Genomic DNA, 25,206 nt, shown 5'->3' with positions numbered 1-25,206 from the left:
CCGGTCCTTGCGAAGGTTAAAACATCATCAACTTGACAAACTATTGTTGTGGTTTTTGATGCATAGGTAAGAACGGTTCTTGCTAAGCCCGTAGCAGCCACGTAAAACTTGCAACAACAAAGTAGAGGATGTCTAACTTGTTTTTGCAGGGCATGTTGTGATGTGATATGGTCAAGACATGATGCTAAATTTTATTGTATGAGATGATCATGTCTTGTAACCGAGTTATCGGCAACTGGCAGGAGCCATATGGTTGTCGCTTTTTGTATGCAATGCAATCGCCCTGTAATGCTTTACTTTATCACTAAGCGGTAGCGATAGTCGTAGAAGCATAAGATTGGCGAGACGACAACGATGCTACGATGGAGATCAAGGTGTCGCGCCGGTGACGATGGTGATCATGACGGTGCTTCGGAGATGGAGATCACAAGCATAAGATGATGATGGCCATATCATATAACTTATATTGATTGCATGTGGTGTTTATCTTTTATGCATCTTATCTCGCTTTGATTGACGGTAGCATTATAAGATGATCTCTCACTAAATTTCAAGATAAAAGTGTTCTCCCTGAGTATGCACCGTTGCCAAAGTTCGTCGTGCCCAGACACCACGTGATGATCGGGTGTGATAAGCTCTACGTCCATCTACAACGGGTGCAAGCCAGTTTTGCACATCCAGAATACTCAGGCTAAACTTGACGAGCCTAGCATATGCATATATGGCCTCGGAACACAGAGACTGAAAGGTCGAGCGTGAATCATATAGTAGATATGATCAACATAGTGATGTTCACCATTGAAAACTACTCCATTTCACGTGATGATCGGTTATGATTTAGTTGATTTGGATCATGTGATCACTTAGAGGATTAGAGGGATGTCTATCTAAGTGGGAGTTCTTAAGTAGTATGATTAATTGAAATTAAATTTATCATGAACTTAGTACCTGATAGTATCTTGCTTGTCTATGTTAATTGTAGATAGATGGCCCGTGTTGTTGTTCCGTTGAATTTTAATGCGTTCCTTGAGAAAGCAAAATTGAAAGATGATGCTAGCAATTACACGGACTGGGTCCGTAACTTGAGGATTATCCTCATTACTGCACAGAAGAGTTACGTCCTGGAAGCACCGCTAGGTGTACCACCTGCGCCAGCAACTGGAGACATTGTGAATACTTGGCAGTCACGTGTTGATGACTACTCGATAGTTCAGCGTGCCATGCTTTACGGCTTAGAACTGGGACTTCAACGATGTTTTGAACGTCATGGAGCATATGAGATGTTCCATGAATTGAAGTTAATATTTCAAAAGAATGCCCGGATTGAGAGATATGAAGTCTCCAATAAATTCTACAGCTGCAAGATGGAGGAGAATAGTTCTTTCAGTGAGCATATACTCAAGATGTATGGGTACTGCAATCACTTGATTCAACTGGGAGTTAATCTTTCGGATGATAGCGTCATTGACAGAATTCTTCAATCACTGCCACCAAGCTACAAGAGCTTCGTGATGAACTATAGTATGCAAGGGATTGATAAGACGATTCCCGAGCTCTTCGCAATGCTAAAGACTGCGGAGGTAGAAATAAAGAAGGAGCATCAAGTGTTGATGGTCAATATGACCACCAGTTTCAAGAAAAAGGGCAAAGGGAAGAAAAAGGGAAACTTCAAGAAGAACAACAAGCAAGTTGTTGCTCAAGATAAGAAACCCAAGTCTGGACCTAAGCCTGAAACTGAGTGCTTCTACTGCAAGCAGACTGGTCACTGGAAGCGGAACTGCCCCAAGTATTTGGCAAATAAGAAGGATGGCAAGGTGAACAAAGGTATATGTGATATACATGTTATTGATGTGTACCTTACCAGAGCTCGCATTAGCACCTGGGTATTTGATACTGGTTCGGTTGCTAATATTTGCAACTCGAAACAGGGACTACGGATTAAGCGAACACTGGCCAAGGACGAGGTGACGATGCGCATGGGAAACGGTTCCAAAGTCGATGTGATCGCTATCGGCACGCTACCTCTACATCTACCTCCGGGATTAGTATTAGACCTAAATAATTGTTATTTGGTGCCAGCGTTGAGCATGAACATTATATCTGGATCTTGTTTGATCCGAGACAGTTATTCATTTAAATCAGAGAATAATGGTTGTTCTATTTATATGAGTAATATCTTTTATGGTCATGCACCCTTGAAGAATGGTCTATTTTTTATGAATCTCGATAGTAGTGATACACATATTCATAATATTGAAACCAAAAGATGAAGAGTTGATAATGATAGTGCAACTTATTTGTGGCACTGCGGTTAGGTCATATCGGTGTAAAGCGCATGAAGAAACTCCATACTGATGGACTATGAATCACTTGGTACTTGCGAACCGTGCCTCATGGACAAGATGACTAAAACACCATTCTCCGGTACTATGGAGAGAGCAACAGATTTGTTAGAAATCATACATACAAATGTATGTGGTCCGATGAATGTTGAGGCTCGCGGCGGATATCGTTATTTTCTCACCTTCACAGATGATTTAAGCAGATATGGATATATCTACTTAATGAAACATAAGTCTGAAACATTTGAAAAGTTCAAAGAATTTCAGAGTGAAGTTGAAAATCATCGTAACAAGAAAATAAAGTTTCTACGATCAGATCGTGGAGGAGAATATTTGAGTTACGAGTTTGGTCTACATTTGAAACAATGCGGAATAGTTTCGCAACTCATGCCACCCGGAACACCACAGCGTAATGGTGTGTCCGAACGTCGTAATCGTACTTTACTAGATATGGTGCGATCTATGATGTCTCTTACTGATTTACCGCTATCGTTTTGGGGTTATGCTTTAGAGACAGCTGCATTCACGTTAAATAGGGCACCATCGAAATCCGTTGAGACGACGCCTTATGAACTGTGGTTTGGCAAGAAACCAAAGTTGTCGTTTCTTAACGTTTGGGGCTGCAATGCTTATGTGAAAAAGCTTCAGCCTGATAAGCTCGAACCCAAATCGGAGAAATGTGTCTTCATAGGATACCCAAAGGAGACTATTGGGTACACCTTCTATCACAGATCCGAAGGCAAGACATTCATTGCTAAGAATGGATCCTTTCTAGAGAAGGAGTTTCTCTTGAAAGAAGTGAGTGGGAGGAAAGTAGAACTTGATGAGATAACTGTACCGGCTCCCTTATTGGAAAGTAGTTCATCACAGAAACCGGTTCATGTGACACCTACACCAATTAGTGAGGAAGTCAATGATGATGATCATGGAACTTCATATCAAGTTGTTACTGAACCTCGTAGGTCAACCAGAGTAAGATCCGCACAAGAGTGGTACGATAATCCTGTTCTAGAGGTTATGTTACTAGACCATGACGAACCTACGAACTATGAAGAAGCGATGGTGAGCCCAGATTCCGCAAAATGGCTTGAGGCCATGAAATCTGAGATGGGATCCATGTATGAGAACAAAGTGTGGACTTTGGTTGACTTGCCCGTTGATCGGCAAGCCATTGAGAATAAATGGATCTTCAAGAAGAAGACTGACGCTGACGGTAATATTACTGTTTATAAAGCTCGACTTGTTGCAAAAGGTTTTCGACAAGTTCAAGGGATTGACTACGATGAGACTTTCTCACCCGTAGCGATGCTTAAATCTGTCCGAATCATGTTGGCAATTGCCGCATTTTATGATTATGAAATTTGGCAAATGGATGTCAAAACTGCATTCCTGAATGGATTTCTAGAAGAAGAGTTGTATATGATGCAACCGGAAGGTTTTGTCGATCCAAAGGGAGCTAACAAAGTGTGCAAGCTCCAGCGATCCATTTGTGGACTGGTGCAAGCCTCTCGGAGTTGGAATAAACACTTTGATAGTGTGATCAAAGCATTTGGTTTTGTACAAACTTTTGGAGAAGCCTGTATTTACAAGAAAGTGAGTGGGAGCTCTGTAGCATTTCTGATATTATATGTGGATGACATATTGTTGATTGGAAATGATATAGAATTTCTGGATAGCATAAAGGGATACTTGAATAAGAGTTTTTCAATGAAAGACCTCGGTGAAGCTGCTTATATATTGGACATCAAGATTTATAGAGATAGATCAAGACGCTTAATTGGACTTTCACAAAGCACATACCTTGACAAAGTTTTGAAGAAGTTCAAAATGGATCAAGCAAAGAAAGGGTTCTTGCCTGTGTTACAAGGTGTGAAGTTGAGTAAGACTCAAAGCCTGACCATTGCAGAAGATAGAGAGAAGATGAAAGATGTTCCCTATGCTTCAGCAATAGGCTCTATCATGTATGCAATGCTGTGTACCAGACCTAATGTGTGCCTTGCTATAAGTTTAGCAGGGAGGTACCAAAGTAATCCAGGAGTGGATCATTGGACAACGGTCAAGAACATCTTGAAATACCTGAAAAGGACTAAGGATATGTTTCTCGTTTATGGAGGTGACAAAGAGCTAGTCGTAAATGGTTACATCGATGCAAGCTTTGACACTGATCCGGACGATTCTAAATCGCAAACCGGATACGTGTTTACATTGAACGGTGGAGCTGTCAGTTGGTGCAGTTCTAAACAAAGCGTCGTGGCGGGATCTACGTGCGAAGCGGAGTACATAGCTGCTTCGGAAGCAGCAAATGAAGGAGTCTGGATGAAGGAGTTCATATCTGATCTAGGTGTCATACCTAGTGCATTGGGTCCAATGAAAATCTTTTGTGACAATACTGGTGCAATTGCCTTGGCGAAGGAATCCAGATTTCACAAGAGAACCAAGCACATCAAGAGACGCTTCAATTCCATCCAGGACCTAGTCCAGGTGGGAGACATACAAATTTGCAAGATACATACAGATCTGAATGCTGCAGACCCGCTGACTAAGCCTCTTCCACGAGCAAAACATGATCAGCACCAAGGCTCCATGGGTGTTAGAATCATTACTGTGTAATCTAGATTATTGACTCTAGTGCAAGTGGGAGACTGAAGGAAATATGCCCTAGAGGCAATAATAAAGTTATTATTTATTTCCTTATATCATGATAAATGTTTATTATTCATGCTAGAATTGTATTAACCGGAAACATAATACTTGTGTGAATACATAGACAAACAGAGTGTCACTAGTATGCCTCTACTTGACTAGCTCGTTGATCAAAGATGGTTATGTTTCCTAGCCATTGACATGAGTTGTCATTTGATTAACGGGATCACATCATTAGGAGAATGATGTGATTGACTTGACCCATTCCGTTAGCTTAGCACTCGATCATTTAGTATGTTGCTATTGCTTTCTTCATGACTTATACATGTTCCTATGACTATGAGATTATGCAACTCCCGTTTACCGGAGGAACACTTTGTGTGCTACTAAACGTCACAACGTAACTGGGTGATTATAAAGGTACTCTACAGGTGTCTCCGAAGGTACTTGTTGGGTTGGCGTATTTCGAGATTAGGATTTGTCACTCCGATTGTCGGAGAGGTATCTCTGGGCCCACTCGGTAATGCACATCACTTAAGCCTTGCAAGCATTGCAACTAATGAGTTAGTTGCAGGATGATGTATTACGGAACGAGTAAAGAGACTTGCCGATAACGAGATTGAACTAGGTGTTGAGATACCGACGATCGAATCTCGGGCAAGTAACATACGGATGACAAAGGGAACAACGTATGTTGTCATGCGGTTTGACCGATAAAGATCTTCGTAGAATATGTGGGAGCCAATATGAGCATCCAGGTTCCGCTATTGGTTATTGACCGGAGACGTGTCTCGGTCATGTCTACATAGTTCTCGAACCCGTAGGGTCCGCACACTTAACGTTTCGATGACATTTATATTACGAGTTTATATGTTTTGATGTACCGAAGGTTGTTCGGAGTCCCGGATGTGATCACGGACATGACGAGGAGTCTCGAAATGATCGAGGCATGAAGATTGATATATTGGAAGCCTATGTTTGGATATCGGAAGTGTTCCGGGTGAAATCGGGATTTTACCAGAGTACCGAGGGGTTACCGGAAACCCTCGGGGGGATAATGGGCCATAGTGGGCCTTAGTGGAGAAGAGGAGAGGCGGCCAGGGCAAGGGTCGCGCGCCCCTCCCCCCTAGTCCGAATAGGACAAGGAGAGGGGGGCGGCGCCCCCCCCCCCCGCCCCCTTTCCTTCTTCTCCTCCACCTCTTTCCCCTCTTCTCCTAATCCAACATGGAAAAGGGAGGGAGTCCTACTCCCGGTGGGAGTAGGACTCCTCCTGGCTGGCCGCACCTCCCCCCTTGCTCCTTTATATACGGGGGTAGGGGGCACCCTAGAGACAACAATTGATCGTTTGATCTTTTAACTGTGTGCGGTGCCCCCTCCACCATAGTCCACCTCAATAATACTGTAGCCGTGCTTAGGCAAAGCCTTGTGTCGGTAGAACATCATCATCATCACCACGCCATCGTGCTGACGAAACTCTCCCTCAACACTCGGCTGGATCGGAGTTCGAGGGACATCATCGGGCTGAACGTGTGCTGAACTCGGAGGGGCCGTGTGTTCGTTACTTGATCGGTCGGATCGCGAAGACGTATGACTACATCAACTGCGTTGTGCTAACGCTTCCGCTTTCGGTCTATGAGGGCACGTGGACAATACTCTCCCCTCTCGTTGCTATGCATCACCATGATCTTGCATGTGCGTAGGATTTTTTTTGAAATTACTACGTTCCCCAACAATTTTGTGACATGATATACAAATATCATGTCCATGTAGTAAATTATTTTCATATGGTTTGATAAAGATTTATGTTTTCAATCTCGTTCATGATGTTTGAAAGGACCGTAGTTCAAGCTTTTTCAGAAGTACGGTACAAATAGATGCTCGCATACATGTATGTTCACTTATTCTTATGTTCTTGGCAGCACACCCTATCCCTATGAGCACATTCGAAAAATTGAGCCGGTCGATCTTTAGACAGCTTGTAGTTGTGGCGACCATACAACCAAACAATATGGCTGAAAAGCCTCGAATAAATTCAGGATATTCGAGCACTAGTCCAAGTCGATGACTTAAATGCCAGCTGACTGAACTTGGAAAATATATTTAGCCATGGAAGACCAAGTAAACAAGAAGGGCGACAATTGAAAGACAAACCACCCATGGATATTTTTCATATTCTATATTTATTTAGCAAATAGATATTTATGTTCTTCTTAAGCTTGCACACACAGAATAGACAAGCATGCATTCTATCACCACAATCAACTTCTTAGTTCTCTATTTTGATATTTAGGGAAACTATAATAGACATGAATGCCCACATATATTTGCAATTTTATCAAAGCAACCTAATATTCTATGAGTATTTATGCTTTCTTTTTTCATTTTTCTCTTATCCATAAGTATTTGGTTAGGTCACAAAAATAATAAGATTTCATGCCCCAAAATGGAACAACTATGTCACAAGTATATAATATACTTAAAATTTAGTGAAATTGTAAATTTCGTAGCCGATGTTAAAATTGTATAGTAACAACATTTCATCTTAATATTTAGTTGTTTCATTACGTACTTGACAATTATAACAAAAACATGTTGAAGGATAATTTCCATCTGTAATGAAATATAAAAGTTTAGTCTAAATAAATAATATATACCCTCTCCGTTCCTAAATATAGGTCACTCGGATTCTTGTTCCGACTAAGTGAAAACCTGCCAAATGACCAGGTTACCCTCGCTAATTTTGAATTCCTCGCCAGATCTGGTCTTCTTCCACCTACGCCCCTAGGTCCGGCCCCCACCTCTGCCCCCAGGTCTGCCCTCTACCTCCGCCCCTCCTCCTCCCACCTACTCCGCCTCTCCCCTCAAGCCCGCAGTAGGCAGCAGCTCGACCCAGAGCCAGGAGCAGGTTGTCTCGCCCTCCAGTTCCGGTCTCCAATGCCCTCAATCTCCACACTCCTCCTCCACCCTCCATCCCTAGGTAGCAGCTCGACCCAAGGCAGCAGCAGCTCGTCCCCAGCAGCAGCACCATCCCAGGCATGGCATGACACCCTACAAGAGGAAGACAAATCATAGTCAGGATGGAATTTGACCTGAATTGTACTCCACCCGAATATGATGATATCGGTCAAGATGATATCAACATGGAAGACATATTTGGGGGCATCGATCCCGGTCGAGATGATACCGATTAGCACGATCTTCCCTATCAAGATGGCACTATGAATTCAAATACTCTATGTGATCATTTGTACTCCTGTGTATGAACAATTAGCATGATCACGTCTGGTGCTATAATCTTTTGGTCAACTGCTATCAAACTTTGACACTTGTATATATCCAAGATTTGCATAATAGATATCCAAGATTGATACTATAATAGTATGGAACAATAAAAAACTATAAATACATTGGAGATGTATCAGACCTACATTTCAGTACAGAGAGAGTTTTTTTAGCATCAGTGTCTACTAATTTAGTAGAGTGGCGTTGCATCGATTAGTGTCACCCTCACTTTTAAGATGCCATGAGGCTAGAGCAACCGCAGCTGTTAGAGCTGCATTGATACCATCAACCGTTGATGAGGTTCATGTCAATACGCAACTTTTATGTGACATCATTCTATGCGGCGGCATACATGAGATTTAAACGGCGGTGGTGCAAGTCATGTACAAAGATGACAGTGACCTACAACAAGTGGAGCAGGGACGATTGCGAGTTGATTACGTACCCGCCGTCCGCCGACGTCTGGCAGAACTGGGATGAAATATAATCAATGTATACATGATTAAAAATCATTTATAAACTACTCATGCCGTAAAATTCAAGATTCATAGTTGACCAATTGGAGAAACAAAAGGTCCAATAATTGTATGAATCCCCTCAGCATCTAAGGGCATATCTAACGGCAACCAGCAAAAAACCTCCCACATCCGTCCGCAGATAGGGGGGCCGGTTCACGGACACAGATGCGAGAGGCAGCCATCCAACGCTAGCCGCATATATTTCAAACCACATTTTAACTAACAGACGAAATTCATTCAAACCGGCCAATATTCATCAAAGTTCGGATAGAAAATAGCACAAATCATCCACACATAGCATGCAAATTAACTCTAGCACAACAAGGTCTCAAATTCGACTAGATCCCGGATGTCCAACAAGTTTTTCAGGAACGGATCATGTCCTCCCACACATACTTCCCCTTCATCTTCATCCAGAAGTGTGTGCATGTAAATGACCGTCCCGCTGACCTGTGGTACAACATGGCGGTGCGTGCGGGCTACATATAATGTGTAGACCAACATTGAGTGAATGAATCAATCAACGGGTTTAGAAAGAGGAAGTAAAACTTACCATCTCCTCCATGCCCGCGTGCAATTGCCACCTTGACTCGAGCTGACTGACCAAGTTGCAGTACTTGATGACGTCGACCTTGATAGTGTGCCAGCGATACGACAGCGACCTCATATTGTGTGGTTTCATTCATACTATAAAAATGACATATCATTTGAAAATAAGCTCAATGACACCATGGAGGTCGTGGTATCCGCCATGGAGTTCGTCGACAGGGGGCGGAGTGTACCTGGGTACAAACGGCTTCGGGGCTGAAAGCTCCTTTGGAACGGCGAGCGGGCGCATCGGTGCTGGTTGCGGAGGTCCGGCAATGCCTCTGTGGCGGCCAGAGATGAACAACAACGGCGGCGGAGGTGGAGGGTGCGGATGCAAAGCAAGGAGGAGAAGGGGCGGAGTGGAAGGAAATGGGACCGTGAGGGAGGATTGGGTGGGCTGGGGTGTCAGAGCCCTACATTTCGGGTGTCCGGACTCCCGCAAACCTCCCACACTTTGTCTCCAGTTTGCGGGAGAAATTGCATCTGAGCCGCCCCGCGAACCGATACAGGTCGGCGTTGGATGGCTTTCACGGTCTAGACATCGCGATCCGGACGGTTGCGGGAGGTTTACGGGTCCGCCTTGGAGATGCCCTAAGCACCCTATTTTCTAGGGAGCTGAGTGCTCTAGTGTTTTTCCTGGTGTGTCATGTCGGTCCGCCGGTGAGAAGCACTGCTTTGACATGGGTTGTTTGGTTGGGCTTTTGCTAGGTTTGTGTCATTGTGCGGCTGCACAAAGGCAAAAGGAGATCTAGGGAGAGACATTGACATATGGTGGCCATTTCGTGTGGGGTGTCGAGCATGATTTTTTGCAGCTTCCCCATGTCCGAAGGAGGTTCTGCAGAGGTGTTTTTTTGTGGTTGGCCTTCACCTGACCAACTCTGGCTCGGTGTGCCTCTTTTCGTCTTCTCTGTTTGGATGTTGTCACGGTCCTTCTTGGCGTTTGGGTCAACCAATTGAAGCGACAGGCTGGTGGGGGTTTCAGCCTTTGGTCTTCTTCATATCCATGCGTTGCTCTTGTTCCTTGAGATTCGTACTTCAAACTCAATGAGATGCGAGTCTGAGTGATGTTGATTTGGTTGTTGCTCCTAATTGGTTATAATGCCAAAGCTCTGGCCTCCAGGGCCGGTCAAGAAACATGGTAAGCTGACAAGTGTGGAGATTTGATTGTCGAAGTGCCCTATGATTTGATAGATGATTTTTTTCACAATGCCACGGAAGAGCTTATTGAACTTGCCAGGGTAAACCCATAATCATTTTTTTCACTTCTATATTACTATACTAATAAATTGGGAAGCGTCTAAAAAGTCATTGGGATGTCACCTAATTGAGATGTCAAACAAGTTTGGAAGACTGCAACGTTCAGAATTCTTCGTAAAGAAAAGTAAGTTTTTTGTGGGTACATTTGATTCCTCGAGATGGGTGAAAGAAACTATGATTGAGCTATGCATAATATGCATGGACACACCCCGCGTAAAATTGATGATTGCTGGAAATTAGATACATACTCCCTTGTTCCCAAATATAATTATACTAGTTAGGTGCCCGTGCGTTGCCACGAAACCCCCCAAAAAGTCTAGAGGTAGCACTATTCTCGAGAGATGAAGCACAAGTGGTTATGAATATGGTATTTATGTTTGAAGTCGTGTTCTTTGATGGTTCCAGTTATTTGAGTGTTCAGTGACCAACTATGTAATCACATGGTGCTAATTCTTGTGTTCTACATTGACAATGTATGCAATATGTATGTTAGAAGTGTAGCAAATTTCAGTTTATATTGTCCTATTCAAAATACTTCATTGTAGCAAATTATGTACTTGTGAAATGCAAAAAAAGGCATGTCCTTCGCCGAAATATTGTTAGGATGACATGAATTGGAATATAGCATAATAAGGAAATGGATGCTCATTGATAAATTGAAATCATCAAGACCATGCATAAAACTGCATCTCACAGGGTTAAAGTTAACTTGTATAATGATTGACGCCCTTAAAAATTCTGTATAGAGTTAAAACTGCATCTCACTGGGTTACTAAAACTCATGGCCTAATCCTTGATTTCAAGTCATTGCCATCACTCAAAGGATTATCAAATGTAACCTAACCCCATAATATATAGAGCATGACTCTGGTTTGATTCAACACTAACTAAATAAATTCTTCTTAATGGAAAATGATTCTCGAATTACAACCTGACAAAGTATTTTAAATTGGCATCTAAAAAGTCACATGACTTCAGAAGAACATGAGGCGACGGTGCAGCTTGAGGTCTGCAAGGCTGGTACCTCGGGATATCTACACACACAACATCATCAGTTTACCAATCAGCAAATAGAACACCGTTGCCTAATTTTCAATGAAAAACCTTGCATGCAAAAATTGGGAAAATGAATAACTAAGGACCTAGATCGGTGACAGTACGGAGGGGAAACCTTGACGGTGTGGCTGGGGATCTTCTCATAGATCTGGGAGTGGTCGTGGATGAACTTCTTGGTCAGTATCCATGTACTCAATGATGTAGAGTATGGTCTGGCCCTCTCCTGGGCCTGTGTAACACCCCGGATGTAACTTTCCCAATTTGTACTCCAACTCTTGCCGTTTCCGGCGTTAAGTTATATTTATTTCTCGGGTTCGGGTCTTTGTCTCCGTGTGTTGTTTTCTTTGTCATGCATCTCATATCATGTCATCATGTGCATTGCATTTGCATACGTGTTCATCTCATGCATTCGAGCATTTTCCCCGTTGTCCGTTTTGCATTCCGGCGCTTCGTTCTCCTCCGGTGGTCATTTCTAGCTTTCTTTCGTGTGTGGGGATTAAACATTTCCGGATTGGACCGAGACTTGCCAAGCGGCCTTGGTTTACTACCGGTAGACCGCCTGTCAAGTTTCGTACCATTTGGACTTCGTTTGGTACTCCAACGGTTAACCGAGGGACCGAAAAGGCCTCTTGTGTGTTGCAGCCCAACACCCCTCCAATTTGGCCCAAAACCCACCAAACTCTGCTCCATGTCCTAGAGCGTTCGATCACGATCGCGTGGCCAAAAACCGCACCTCCTTTGGACTCTCCTAGCTCCACTTATGCCTATAAATAGCCCCCCTCCATTTTCGGATCTCTCTCTCCCCGAAACCCTAGTCTAAAAAAAGGATCCCGCCGCCGCCGGACGTGTCCGCCCCCGGCCGGACAGCGTCCGCCGCCGCCCGCGCCCAACCGGGCGTTGCCACGTGTCACAGCCGGCGCCCGCCGCCGCCGAAGCCCGCCTGGCCCATCTCGGGCCCCCGACGCCGCCTCGCCGCCGGCGACCGTGCCCCGGCCACCGAGCCCCTGCCTCTTCTTCCCCTCCGGCCGGCGAGCCTCTCCCCGCGAGCTTCAACTCCGGCGAGCTTCAAGTCCAACTCCGGCGAACTCCTCGAACCGCGTGCAGATCGGGCCAGATCTGGATCTCGGTCATCTCGGGGTTGACTTTTTCGTCCCTAACCTTAATTTTTGTGCATACTTTGACCTGCCATATCTCCGCATCCGTAGCTCCGTTTTGGACATATGGTATATCAAAATGTTCGTCTCGACGAGTACATCATTTCATTCCGTTGCACCATTTTTATTTGAGCTCATCTTAATGCCCAAAATGCTGTTAGAAGGAGGCTTCGTGAGTTAATTGTCAGATCTGCTAGTTCATCTTATACTTCTGTCATTTTTGCCATGATTATTGTGTGCATGCTATGCCTGTGAGTTCTTCATATGTTTTGTTAAGGATTTTGTCATCTATCCAGAGGTGCAACCCATGCATTTTTAGGATGTGTGTGGTGACTTGTGCAAGCTTGCAAAGTGAGGCACCCGGTAACTCTATTTTCAGGGACTTAGTAGTTTTCACCAAGTCTGGGATTATTTAGTTCATGATGCCATATGTTCAGCTTGTTTCCTAGTGATCCGTGCCTCTTTTGAGGATGACCAGTAAAGGAGTTTTGTTAATCATGTTATGCTATATCCATACATGTCTTTGTTTGCAATTATGGAGCACCCTAGCTTGAGTCAATCGAGCTCTACTTTTGCTTCGTTGTTAATCTGGGCAGATCGTCAACTCGTTTGCGATTTTGCCGATGTTATTGTAGTTGATCCGTGCATGCTATGCCATTGTTCTTGCCATGTCTAGCTTATATTTTGTGCCTTCTTAATGGATGTATGCTTGCCTTGCCATGACTTGCACCGTAGTGAGTGCATCGAGCTCGTTTACATGCCTTCGTGAGTTATATTTCAGCATGTCTCAGTTTTCACTAAGTCTGGAAACTGATTGTGTTTTAGCTATGTTCGTGTGCCCGGTAGTATATTTTGTGAACCCTTTTGACCCTAGGTCACTTTGGGTCTTTTGTTAAGCTTGTTGAGTAGCTCCATGCCATGTTCTTATTTATCATAATCAGGTCATGTATCATATTGTTTTGCTGCTCCGAAGAGGGCTTCGTGATCTGAAATTTCAGACAGGTGGTAATTTCACTAAGTCTGAAATCTGTTTTGCAATTGCATTTTTGCCATGCTTGTTTGAACCTCATAATGGATGAATTGGCCGTGGCTCAGTGCTATTTTTTTGTTAAGCATCTTGTGTGCATCCCTGCCATGTATTTTGTTGTCGTGTTTGGTGGCTGTACCTTGTTCATTTCATTGCATTTAGATGCCTACTTGCTGTAAATCGCAGACCGGTGTCATTTTTGAATCGCTTGCCATTTCCAAACCGTAACTCCGATTCCGGCGTTCTTTATATCGTTTTCAAGCGATTTCATCTCATCTTTCCAGTTGCACCCTTGGAATTCCAAGTTGAGGCCAGGTTCATGCTTTTCCCGTCATATCTTGCATTTTGCATCCCGCATAGCATGTCATCTTTGCATTGTGTTGTTTGAGTTTGCACGTGGTTGATTGTATCTTTGTTGCTTGTTTGTCTTGTTTGGGTAGAGCCGGGAGACGAGTTCGCTAACGAGGAGCCCGTTGAGTTTGCTCTTGAGGATCCAGTCAACTCTGACAACTGTGCAGGCAAGATGATCATACCCTCGAAATCACTACTATCTTTGCTATGCTAGTTTGCTCGCTCTTTGCTATGCCAATGCCATGATGCCTACCATTTTCTTGACAGCCTCCCAATTGCCATGTCAAATCTCTAACCCACCTTGTCCTAGCAAACCGTTGATTGGCTATGTTATCGCTTTGCTCAGCCCCTCTTATAGCGTTGCTAGTTGCAGGTGAAGATTGGAGGCCATTCCTTGTTGGAACATCTTTTATTTACTTGTTGGGATATCATTATATTGCTATGTTATCTTAATGCACCTATATACTGGGTATAGGGTGGAAGGCTCGGCCTCTCGCCTAGTGTTTTGTTCCACTCTTGCCGCCCTAGTTTCCGTCATATCGGTGTTATGTTCCTGGATTTTGCGTTCCTTACGCGGTTGGGTTATAATGGGAACCCCTTGATATTTCGCCTTGATTAAAGCTTGTCCAGCAATGCCCAACATTGGTCTTACCATTTGCCACCTAGCCCTTTTCTTTCCCTTGGGTTCTGCAGACTCATGGGTCATCTTATTTTACCCCCCCCGGGCCAGTGCTCCTCTGAGTGTTGGTCCAAACTAGAGCCCCTTGCAGCGCCACCTCGGGGAAACTCGAGGGCTGGTTTTAGTTGTACGGATTGCTTATCTGAGTGTGCCCTGAGAAAGAGGTATGTGCAGGTCCTATCGGGATTTGTCGGCACATTCGGGCGGTGTTGCTGGTCTTGTTTTAACCTGTCGAAGTGTCTTGAGTTACCGAGATACCGAGTCTAATCGGAACATCTTGGGAGGAGGTCTATTCCTTCGTTGACCGTGAGAGCTTGTCATGGGCTAAGTTGGGACTCCCCTGCAGGGATTGAACTTTCGAAAGCCGTGCCCGCGGATATGGGTAGATGAGAATTTGTTAATGTCCGGTTGTTGATAACTTACACATAAACTTAATTAAAATGAATCAACCGTGTGTGTTACCGTGATGGCCCCTTTCCGGCGGAGTCCAGGAAGTGGACACGGTGTTGGAGTTATGTTTGCGCAGGTCGTTCCTCTAGATTCTCGCTCGCGCTTTGCCTCCTCTTCTCGCTCTCTCTTTTGCGTATAAGTTAGCCACCATACTTGCTAGTCGCTTGATGCAGCTCCACATATATATTTGCCTATCCTTCCTATAAGCTTAAATAGTCTTGATCGCGAGGGTGCGAGATTGCTGAGTCCCTGTGGTTCACAGATACTATAACTCCAGATGCAGGTCCAGGTGATTCCGCTCCAGGTGACGAGTACGAGCTCAAGTGGGAGTTCGACGAGGACTCTCAGCGATACTACGTGTCTTTTCCTGATGATCAGTAGTGGTGCCTAATTGGGGTTTGATTGGGACCGTTGTCGCATGTTGGGTTTTTCTTCTAATTTGGCGCCGTAGTCGGGCCATGAGTATTTGGATGATGTATGTTATTTATGTACTCTGATGTGACGTGGCGAGTGTAAGCCAACTATGTTCTCCCCTTTATTATTCATATTACATGGGATGTTGTGAAGATTGCCTAACTTGCGACATATGTCTTCAATGCGATTATGTCTCTAAATCGTGCCTCGACACGTAGGAGCTATAGTCGCATCGAGGGTGTTACAGCCTGGCCCTGCTTGAGATCGGGAAAACGCATGAAATGAAGGCCCTACAACAGCATCGGCAACAGAGAGACCTCTCTGAGCTCTATGGGAGGGGGCACACTCCCATCGTCATCCGGAGGAAAATATCACGAACACTAAAGCAAGTATCAAAGTTGTACAACCCTGTACATTGTAATACTAAGGTGCAACAAATTTTTACAAATTTTTGTGCTGTGATCCAAGCTACCTGCTTCCTACTTCCTACCCCAGCAAAAGAAACATCACCCATTTAGTTCTACCTCGATACTCCCAACATAAGTGTGGAACTCAATATTTGACCGACTTATGTTCTAGCTTTTCAGAAGAAGTTTTATTTTCACTTGTGTAGAAAGTAGAAACATTACATGTTACTCAAAATGCCTTGCAGCAATACAGAATAATTTCCGGTACAACTATGCTAATACTACCTCATAGTCGAAAAAAGGAACATTTTTTCTGAAAAGTAGGCTAATCCCCGGCCTCTGCACCATTGTGATTCAAACAACAAAAAAATAGTTGATGCCATGAACCCTGGTTTGACTATTTATGTACCACCTAACAAGTAGGGAATCAAATGGTGTATTGTTGGATTAAGATTACACCAGGAATAAATAATGTTGTAATTTTCATTGCCATGTGATGCCAACATATTTCAGAGACAACTCTAGGTCATATGCAATAGAGGTCCTAGATAACATACAACTATGCAATTTGGCACTGTTTGGCACCACCCAAATAGACAAGAATTCTGTACAAAAACAGTAGTGGCAAAATGACATAATTTTTGGCTAAATTTCAGAAACGATCAGTTTAGTCAGATCATTGAAAATTGGCACAACGCTTACAAATATACTGCCACTTCTAGACCAGCCTTCAGTGTAGACCGTTCCATTACTAAATTCTCTGCAAATTGACATATTTTGAGAGAAATTAGTGTCAGTTCTCTAAAAAAAACTACATAAAAATAGACATATTATCCACCTTTCTCGTCATGACCCTGCTGCGAAGTGCCCTTCTATCTGAAATCCACAAGAATAATCAAAATCAGAATCAGAGACAAGGGCGGGATTATATCGTGAAATACGCAGCTAATCGAACATGAAGAAAACTGAAAAAAAAAATCTAGCGCACAAACACTGCTCGTCATGTATTGGTAGTTTGGCATCGGCACCTCCAGAAACGAGTAGCTCTCCTCCGGCCGAAAACCTCTGCGCTTGAAACGCCGAAGCATACTCATGGCGTTTCTGCTACTGGATAGAAAGCAAACTATTATAATTTTATAAAAAGATATCCGTATCTCTCTTCACACTTGTAGATAAGGACTTTTCTCGTTTATCCTTATCTCCCACAACCTGATTGTTGAGCAATTAAAAAAGGAAGCCTCTGGAACAATTTGGCATGATGACCGCTGCCGGCATCGTCCATTCTCATGCCTCCACTCAATCCGACCACTAATTACCACCATGCCCCACTCCTCACCTTATCTCCCATCTTTCTCGAGATATCATTAGTTTGAACACATGAGATTACTCCCGCATGCGCCAATTACAACAGGTGATATCATTAGTTTTTATACATGAAATTACTCCCGCATAGATCAATCACAACAAGTGTTTTGTAAAAAATGCATCTTGGTGCACGGGCATCTTACTAGTGTCTTTGCAAAAGTGTGAGTGGCTTGAGGACAATCCATCTTAGCCTTACGTTACAAATATGCAGATGACGTGAAGGCAGATACACCATCATCACCAACTCACATTTTTATAAAAGAATTGGACAGTCAGATGACGTGAAGGTAGGCACACCATCGTGACCAACTCACATTTTTATAGGAGTAGAAATTTTGGAATGGAGGGAGTACAACCCAAGAGGGCGACCTATTTTGACTGTTGAGTCTGTTGACTTTTTTCAAGGCATGATTCATATTTGGGTTTGATATTTTCCGAGATGTAATACAAATGTGCACCAAAATAAAGTGTGAGCCAAGTTAAAAAGAACAGTTTAGCTCTTCAAACAAAGAATGCTAAAAATCTAACATTGTACTCCCTCCGTCATAATTTTTTCGTCTTAGTTAAGACACTGCACAAGATACTTAACAAAAGATGAACACTGAGCTACGGCTAAATCACACAATAGCAGGTTTAAAGAAGCATGGCAAAATAATTTGTCTTAGTTAAGACAAGAATTTTACTACAGAGGGAGTACGAGTTTTGAGTTAGAAAACAAAACTAGGAAACTCAAAATGACCTTCCATACAATCTCTCTGTTCTGTGTACAAGACAATGTTGGAACTCAAAATGCTAAGAGAGAAATGAAGCATTGAGCTATTCACATTGGAAGTTGCATTTTTATGTTCTTGCTGTACCTGCACAGCGTAAATATGAACAGACAAACACTATGTGAGTGACCATGTCATGGTCTATTACATGCATAAAAACTTGACCAAAGATCTCATATTGAAACAACAAAAAAGACTCGTCACAAATAGCACATTGAACAATAGATGCAGCATCTAACACAGGACATCGACACAATTCAACATTCAAAACTGAAGGATTAACGTCCACGACAATTGTGCAAATAACATAACCAGGCATCATATAGTCTGCCTCGCAACATAGAAACATAAGAGTTCCAGTAGAAACCAACAAAAAAGCTAAGTTTGATGATCAGGGCTTCGCTTAGGGCAACAAATGGAGACTGTCACGCCTAGTTGCCGCTGGAAGAGGCTCCCTTGCTCCTTGGTGCGGCCTCAGTTCCTGAAGAACACATTCACAGGATTGCAGTTTAGCAAAACAGAGCTCACAATGGGTGGATATGCTGGCACATTTTATTAACAAGACTAAAGAGAGAAGAGAAGTATACCCTCTCTGAAGTTGCTCTTGAACCTCCTGGGCACATGGCGCATGTACCTCATCCTCCCGGTGCCGGTGGTCTTCCTCCTGATGGCCTTCACACTCCAGTTGTCTGTTTTTCAAGACAGAATCTTATCAGATGCAGAAGAAACATAACACTTACTAAATGAGAGATGTGCTTTAACTTATAAGAAGACAGTGAGAGCAATATGACAATCAATCTTAACTGCCCTGCACTAACTAAAACTTCATCACTAAAGGCTGGCTACAAATGTGTACTGCTTAGAACAGGATGAACATCTTAAATTTTAAGATCGATGATACATGTGAACAAACAGCCAAGTCATCCACCTTATTAATAGCTCTAGTTGCTGAACCTCTATCAGAGGTGTAACAGAGCTAGGTAAGATACTTATATGACAATTCATAACTAGAGTTGGGTCTTGCAGGAATTCCTTTTTACAGTCATTCCCAGCATCTTCAAACTATCATGCTTATGATCAAAGCCTAACACATCGTATCAAACAAGAACTACTCATCACAAATTAGAACCAGATAAAAACTACGGCACATCAAGCTACAGGCATACCACGTCGAGCCACAGAGCTAGCATGCATGCGATTCTAGGCAACAGCGACGGGGCTACCCCAACAGCACCGAAAACCTAAGCAATCACGGCCTCGCGCAGGCAGCACATACGAGAACCAAGCAACACATCTACCTAAACCAGCTAGGTCGACGGACCGGAATCGCGTGCTAAGATAGGGGAAGGGGATCTGGCCGCGGGACTTACACTTGCGGATGCGGGCGGCGGGGTAGCCGCACGAGGAGCAGGTGCTCTTCTGCAGGTGGAAGCTGCGGCGGCCGCAGCGGATGCACAGCGTGTGGGTCTTGTTCCGGCGCTTGCCGAAGCTGCCCGTTCCCTTCGTCTGCGCAAGAACAACAGCAAAGGAACAGTCAGAACTCGAGATCCATCTATCTAGACGAGAAGGAGCGCCGCGGAGGGAGGAGGCCTCCGCCGGAGCCGCGGCGATCCGCTCACCATTTCGCCTTCGCCTGTCGCCTCCGCGCCGCCTGCGCCGCCGCCGAGGGAGGAGGAGAGGAGGAAGAAGAGAGCACCAAAACCTAGCGGCTCGAGGAGGCGGCTTTATAGAGCCGCGCGGGGCTGCCCAAGGCCACATGGGCCCGGCCCGTTTGATAGGCTGCATCTCTCCGTGGACCTGTTTGTTATTATTCTAGCGGGGCCCCTGGGCATGACCACGGCGGCCCAACAAGGCCCATATCGCGATGCCCACCCACACGGGCACACAGAGTCCAGCATTCTAAAAAAAAGCCTCCTACTTGGGAATCTTGCTCCAGCGCACGCCGGCCGGATTGCCGGCCTCCCGCCGACGGCGCACCGCAGGAAGAGAGAACCGCAGCGAGAGATCAGCTCGGCTCGGCTGAGGATTTGCAGAGGGCGGCCATGGAGGAGGCGGAAGCTCCTCTCCCCTTCCCCACGGAGAAGCTCTCCATGGATCCAAATCGGTAAGCAGAAAGAAGAGAATCTGCTCTCGGATTTTCTTGGGTTGCTTGATGCGTATAGCTGGACTGATCCCCCGTTCGTTTCTTGATGACGGCAGGGATGGGGGAAGCCGAGGCGGCGTTGTGCTGGTGGCCACCGGCAGCTTCAATCCCCCCACCTACATGCACCTGCGCATGTTCGGTAAGCCTCAATCAACACTTGCTAATCTGCTGCACCTATCAGTGATTCAGTGTGGTACTGTGTTTAGTACTAGTAAGTCTCAAGAACAGCCTAAGAATGGGATCAGCAAAGTGAGAAGAGTACCTCTTACCCCATCTTTTGATGTGTTTCGTTCATATAGAGTTGGCGAAGGATGAGTTGCAGCAGCGAGGGTACTGTGTTTTGGGTGGGTACATGTCCCCGGTGAACGATGCATATAAGAAGAAGGTACTATGAACTGGAAATGTGTATCAATTTGTGTTCATGGTTGACGCCGTTCTCGTGACTGAATTCGCAATTTGGGGCTGGTTAGGACCTCTTGCCCGCTGCTCACCGGGTTCGCCTCTGCGAATTGGCGTGTGGAAGCTCATCTTTTGTGATGGTTGATCCGTGGGAGGTAACCTCATTTTTCATTTTGCGCTGTCACATAATGTATTTTCAGTTTGGATGATGTGGGTATTTGATGCACACATTCTTGTGTCTTGATACAGACAATGCAGAAAGGTTATCAGCGCACCTTGACCGTTCTCTCGAGGGTTGCGAACTCTCTGTGCAAGGACAGCTTAGCTGATCAAGGTATATGGCAAGATTTTTTGTTGCAATACAGTAATACCTTCTCTCACACTGTTCAGTGATCATTCAAATGTGTCGGTGCATTTTCCCTGTATATAAATCCGTCCTTTACAACATGCATTTTCTGTCAGGTGATGTCAGGGTAATGCTGTTATGTGGTTCTGACCTTCTGGAGTCATTCAGCACGCCAGGGGTTTGGATTCCAGATCAGGTATAAAACTTGAACATTTTTTGGTATCCACAATTCGACATACAAAATTTGTGCACCCCTTATTTATAAATCACAGTGTCCTATTTAATTGTTGTTTGAATTGCCCTTATCGAAGAAGTAACTTTGATGCACAACCTTTTCTGTTTCCAGGTCAGGGCCATATGTAAAGACTTTGGTGTTGTTTGTATACGTAGGGAAGGAAAAGATGTTCAAAAGCTAATATCCAGCAGCGAGACACTGCAAGAATGCAGGGTGAGAAACTTCTAGCTTGAGGAGCTTACTTACCCGACTGACTGATGATTTTTACTCACATGTGTGTTTCCCCATGTATGTTTTTCAGGATAACATCATTTCGGTTGATGAGATTGTGCCAAATCAGATCAGTTCATCTAGAGTAAGGTGACATTTTTATCTATGTTGCTTCCTGTATAATTAGATGCTATTACTACCTTCAGTTTTTCATTTATTTGATGTATCATTGTTGATTCCTGTATTCATTTATCAAATTGCAGAGAATGTATAAGAAAACATCTCTCAATAAAGTATCTTACTTGCGATGAAGTAATCGAGTACATTAGAGAGCACAAACTTTACATGGAAACAGAAGAGGGTGATACCAAATCATGACAATGGTAATATTTACCTCTACCCAGCAGTCTTTCCGTACTTTCTATTTTCCAGATGCATGTTTTTATATACAATGTCCTCAGTGAGAATCCTTGGTTCTAAAACTTACATTTTATCGCTTCGCAGTTGCAAGCCTTTTGAAACGACCATGTAGCAAGGACTGACACCTTGGGCATCGATGTTATGATACAATCTGAACTATCAGCGACGAGCTACGATTATCTGAAGTAAAAGGGCCTGACTGCCTTATTATTATTAGCATCATGACTGGATGTAAATGTATGGAGACCAGTATGCCATACACAATATTTACTAGTAGAAGGTTCTTGAATCTTCCTTACATTGTTGTCAATGTATCAGTCTTTCGACCAACAGAATATATTGCTAATAAAGCATTTATATGACATGAAACTCTCGGTCACAGTAATAGTCTGCCATTTTGTTTCATCCTCTATATGTACCAAGGTATTATTCAGTAAGTAATTTGATGTGCTACACAATTCAGCTACACTCTGTAATCCTAGCCAACAACACTAGCAGCCGCTCCTAGCTGCCTACCATCAGCAGCAGCAGCAGCAACAGAAGGCATTGCCTCTCTGCCATGAGGCTTCATGAGGGCCTCCCGGCTGCAGCTCGCCGGCACGACGGGCAGGATCCCGCCGGGGTTGAGCGGGAAGAGCGTCCCAAAGTACCCGTCGGCGATGGCGGCCATGTCGCAGGTCTCGGCGGCGCCGGGCAACTGGTAGATCTCCCGCATGTAGGCGTGGAGGCTGGGGTACTCAACCAGCTTCCTCCGGCTGCACCGGAACAGTGGGTTGTACACCAGGTCGAACCTTATGAGCGTGGTGAAGAGGCACACGTCGGCCAGCGTCACGCCGGCGCCGGCGCACAGGTACCGGGACCCGGAGAGGTGGTCCTCGAGCATGTCCAGCGCGTCGAACAGCTCGCCCGCCGCCGCGTCGTAGGCCGCCTGGCTCTGCGCGAACCCGCACCGGTACACGCCGTTGTTGACGCTCGGGTAGATGACGCCGTACCAGCGGTCGATCTCCTCGCGGTGCTCCGGCGGCCAGAGGTCGAGGCCTCCGGCGCCGTCGTCCACGAGCGTGCAGAGGAACTTGGCGATCTCGATGCTCTCGTTGCAGACCACCTCGCGGCGGTCGGCGTCCCAGAGCATGGGCACGGACGCCCGGCCCTCGAACCCGCCGCGCCGGGCGGCGTACACGTCCCGGAGCCTGTGGGAGCCGTAGAGCGCGTCGGGGCTCTCCGGCGTGAAGGACCACGCGCCGTCGTCGCCCGGGACGGCCACGGAGACGGGGAGGCGGGGCCCCAGGCCGAGGAGGGCCCGGACGAGGAGCGCGCGGTGGGCCCAGGGGCAGGGAAGGCCGACGTAGAGGTGGAGGCGCGCGCCGGGGCCGGGCGCGGGCTGCGCGACGGCCGGGAAGCGGGACGGGGTGCGGGTGAAGGCGCCCGTGGCCGGGTCGGAGGGCGCGAGCTGGCGCATGAGGAGCCGCCACGCCGAGGTCCAGCCGTGGCGCACGGCGAGCACGAGCTGCGACGGCGGCAGCGCGCGGCCCCACAGCACGCGGGTCAGCGCGGTCAGCGGGTCCTCCTGCGATGCGGCGATGCGGCTGAGGCGGCGCGAGGAGTGAAGGGGCGTCCCCGCCGGTCGCCGGAGCTGGAGGCGGGGCGGCGGAGGCTGCGGGGACCACATGGCCGGAGAGGCTCGGTGCGCCGCGATAGGCGACATCGAGGAGAGTGTGTGGACGAGGACGGAGGGAGAGAGGTGGGTGGGACCGTGGGAGTGGGACGAGGGATAAGGAAGGCCCAACCATCTCACGTTGGGCTTACACACACACATTCAGCCCGTTTTGCTTGTTGGGTCCCATCTTACCCGAGCAAACAGCCCAAGAACTAGGGTTTCTAATTTCTAAATTTCAAATTTCAAAACAGTTTCTAAACAACATATATTAACTGGTCACGATTCGTCCACAGTTTTTCTTCATGTAAGCTGCGCCAAAAATGCAAAAAGAAAAGCCTGTGGCAAATTAAGCATGTCACACTGAAAGCACCGAAGGTTCTCGAGATTATTATTTTTTGTTTCATGGCATTTTTCGTCTTTGCTCGTCGTTTTCTCATGACGAAAAATGAGCTGCAGGTCAGCCTCTCCGCAACGGGTAGAAACCTTTGCATATGGTAGGTGATTATGAGCCAGATAGTGGAAAGCCAAAAAAGGGTAATATTAAATGTGGCATTCAACATATACTATACTTGTACCCCTGCGAAATCTTATAATAAATTGCACATGTCATGGTTTATAGTATGCGTTGCACTGTCACTATAAATAAAATGGTGTTTATGGTATGCATTAGTGTCTTTCCTTTTTCAAATTTATTGGATGTAATTAATATCATCCTTCGATAGCCCCTGGTCGATGGCTATATATACCGCCTAGCACATGTCCTACCTTAGAAACACAGTGCAAGTCCACAACACTATACTCTCAAAGATCAAGTCGATGTCGAAAGTGGCGCCATCTGGAGATGCCACATCAAGAAGCCCGCCCGCAGCTAATGCAGACGGACAAGGCCAGCCCGGGGCTCCTGGATTTGATAACCAGGAGATCGGGCCTAAAGAAAATGTCGAGGTGGTTAACTCCCCGGCTCCATCAACTCAAGAGCTCCAAGCACCGCCGCCGCCGCCGCCGCCAGTCGTTGTCCCGACCTTACGCCATGGGTCACTAGTCAATACAGTCATTGGAGATGACATGCCCTTGCAATTGTCTGGCCCCAACACATCGGGCAATGTGGTCCTGACCCAGCAGCCTCCTGGCGAGATGTCAATCAATGGTTCAGAAGTCGCGCCCGTATTGGGGCGTTGGGAAGTCCAGAAATCGGGGGTCAACCATTACCTGAATGAGGCCCAGCAAGATGCGATGAAGTACCTGAATGACAAGGCCCACGAGATGCAGCTCGGCGTTATACGGATGACGGGCGCCTTTGGTCCCGGGATGGAGGTAATTTTACTTATGCATCTGATTTCTACATAGATGTATAGCCAGTAGCTCTCAAGGTGCGGCCCAGAACTAAATCCGGTCTGCACCATGAGTCATGTATCTCAACTTAGCACTTTCGTGCACGCTAGCCCCCGAGCTGGAGTCCGGTTTAACACAAACTGGGTTGTAGTTCGTCTTAA

General features: G+C 45.5%; 3 protein-coding genes across 3 annotated transcripts; 1 reads left to right on the top strand and 2 right to left on the bottom strand.

Annotated features, from left to right (window-relative positions):
* Nucleotides 1–18,538: 18,538 nt before the first annotated feature.
* On the bottom strand, nucleotides 18,539–20,082 carry LOC125527468 (60S ribosomal protein L37-2). The gene is made up of 4 exons (XM_048691974.1): nucleotides 19,923–20,082; nucleotides 19,674–19,809; nucleotides 18,891–18,992; nucleotides 18,539–18,784 (listed from the first exon to the last, which is right to left on the bottom strand). The coding sequence occupies exons 1-4, from the start codon at nucleotides 19,923–19,925 to the stop codon at nucleotides 18,735–18,737; spliced, it is 291 nt and encodes a 96-aa protein (XP_048547931.1). The 5' UTR covers nucleotides 19,926–20,082; the 3' UTR covers nucleotides 18,539–18,734.
* Nucleotides 20,083–20,178: 96 nt separating this feature from the next.
* On the top strand, nucleotides 20,179–22,420 carry LOC125527467 (nicotinamide/nicotinic acid mononucleotide adenylyltransferase-like). The gene is made up of 10 exons (XM_048691973.1): nucleotides 20,179–20,407; nucleotides 20,503–20,585; nucleotides 20,746–20,831; nucleotides 20,917–21,000; nucleotides 21,095–21,179; nucleotides 21,308–21,387; nucleotides 21,538–21,639; nucleotides 21,728–21,786; nucleotides 21,900–22,019; nucleotides 22,141–22,420. The coding sequence occupies exons 1-9, from the start codon at nucleotides 20,346–20,348 to the stop codon at nucleotides 22,012–22,014; spliced, it is 756 nt and encodes a 251-aa protein (XP_048547930.1). The 5' UTR covers nucleotides 20,179–20,345; the 3' UTR covers nucleotides 22,015–22,019; nucleotides 22,141–22,420.
* LOC125527465 (glutathionyl-hydroquinone reductase PcpF-like) lies at nucleotides 22,289–23,815 on the bottom strand. Its single transcript, XM_048691972.1, has one exon. It carries the CDS (start codon nucleotides 23,759–23,761, stop codon nucleotides 22,535–22,537), a length of 1,227 nt encoding a protein of 408 aa, XP_048547929.1. The 5' UTR covers nucleotides 23,762–23,815; the 3' UTR covers nucleotides 22,289–22,534.
* Between the last annotated feature and the right edge of the window lie 1,391 nt (nucleotides 23,816–25,206).

Source organism: Triticum urartu, unplaced genomic scaffold (genome assembly GCF_003073215.2).
Source record: "Triticum urartu cultivar G1812 unplaced genomic scaffold, Tu2.1 TuUngrouped_contig_3984, whole genome shotgun sequence".
Lineage (NCBI taxonomy): Eukaryota > Viridiplantae > Streptophyta > Magnoliopsida > Poales > Poaceae > Triticum > Triticum urartu.
The sequence above is the reverse complement of the archived record's forward strand: the minus strand, read 5'-3'. Positions and strand labels throughout refer to the sequence as shown.

Coding starts and splice junctions, on each gene's coding strand:
- LOC125527468 (XM_048691974.1), bottom strand. Junction 18,993..19,673: donor CGCCGCCCGCATCCGCAAGT/GTAAGTCCCGCG, acceptor CTTGAAAAACAG/ACAACTGGAGTGTGAAGGCC. Junction 18,785..18,890: donor CAAGAGCAACTTCAGAGAGG/GTATACTTCTCT, acceptor TGTGTTCTTCAG/GAACTGAGGCCGCACCAAGG.
- LOC125527467 (XM_048691973.1), top strand. CDS start 20,346: ATGGAGGAGGCGGAAGCTCCTCTCCCCTTCCCCACGGAGAAGCTCTCC. Junction 20,408..20,502: donor CTCTCCATGGATCCAAATCG/GTAAGCAGAAAG, acceptor TGATGACGGCAG/GGATGGGGGAAGCCGAGGCG. Junction 21,640..21,727: donor AGACACTGCAAGAATGCAGG/GTGAGAAACTTC, acceptor TATGTTTTTCAG/GATAACATCATTTCGGTTGA.
- LOC125527465 (XM_048691972.1), bottom strand. CDS start 23,761: ATGTCGCCTATCGCGGCGCACCGAGCCTCTCCGGCCATGTGGTCCCCG.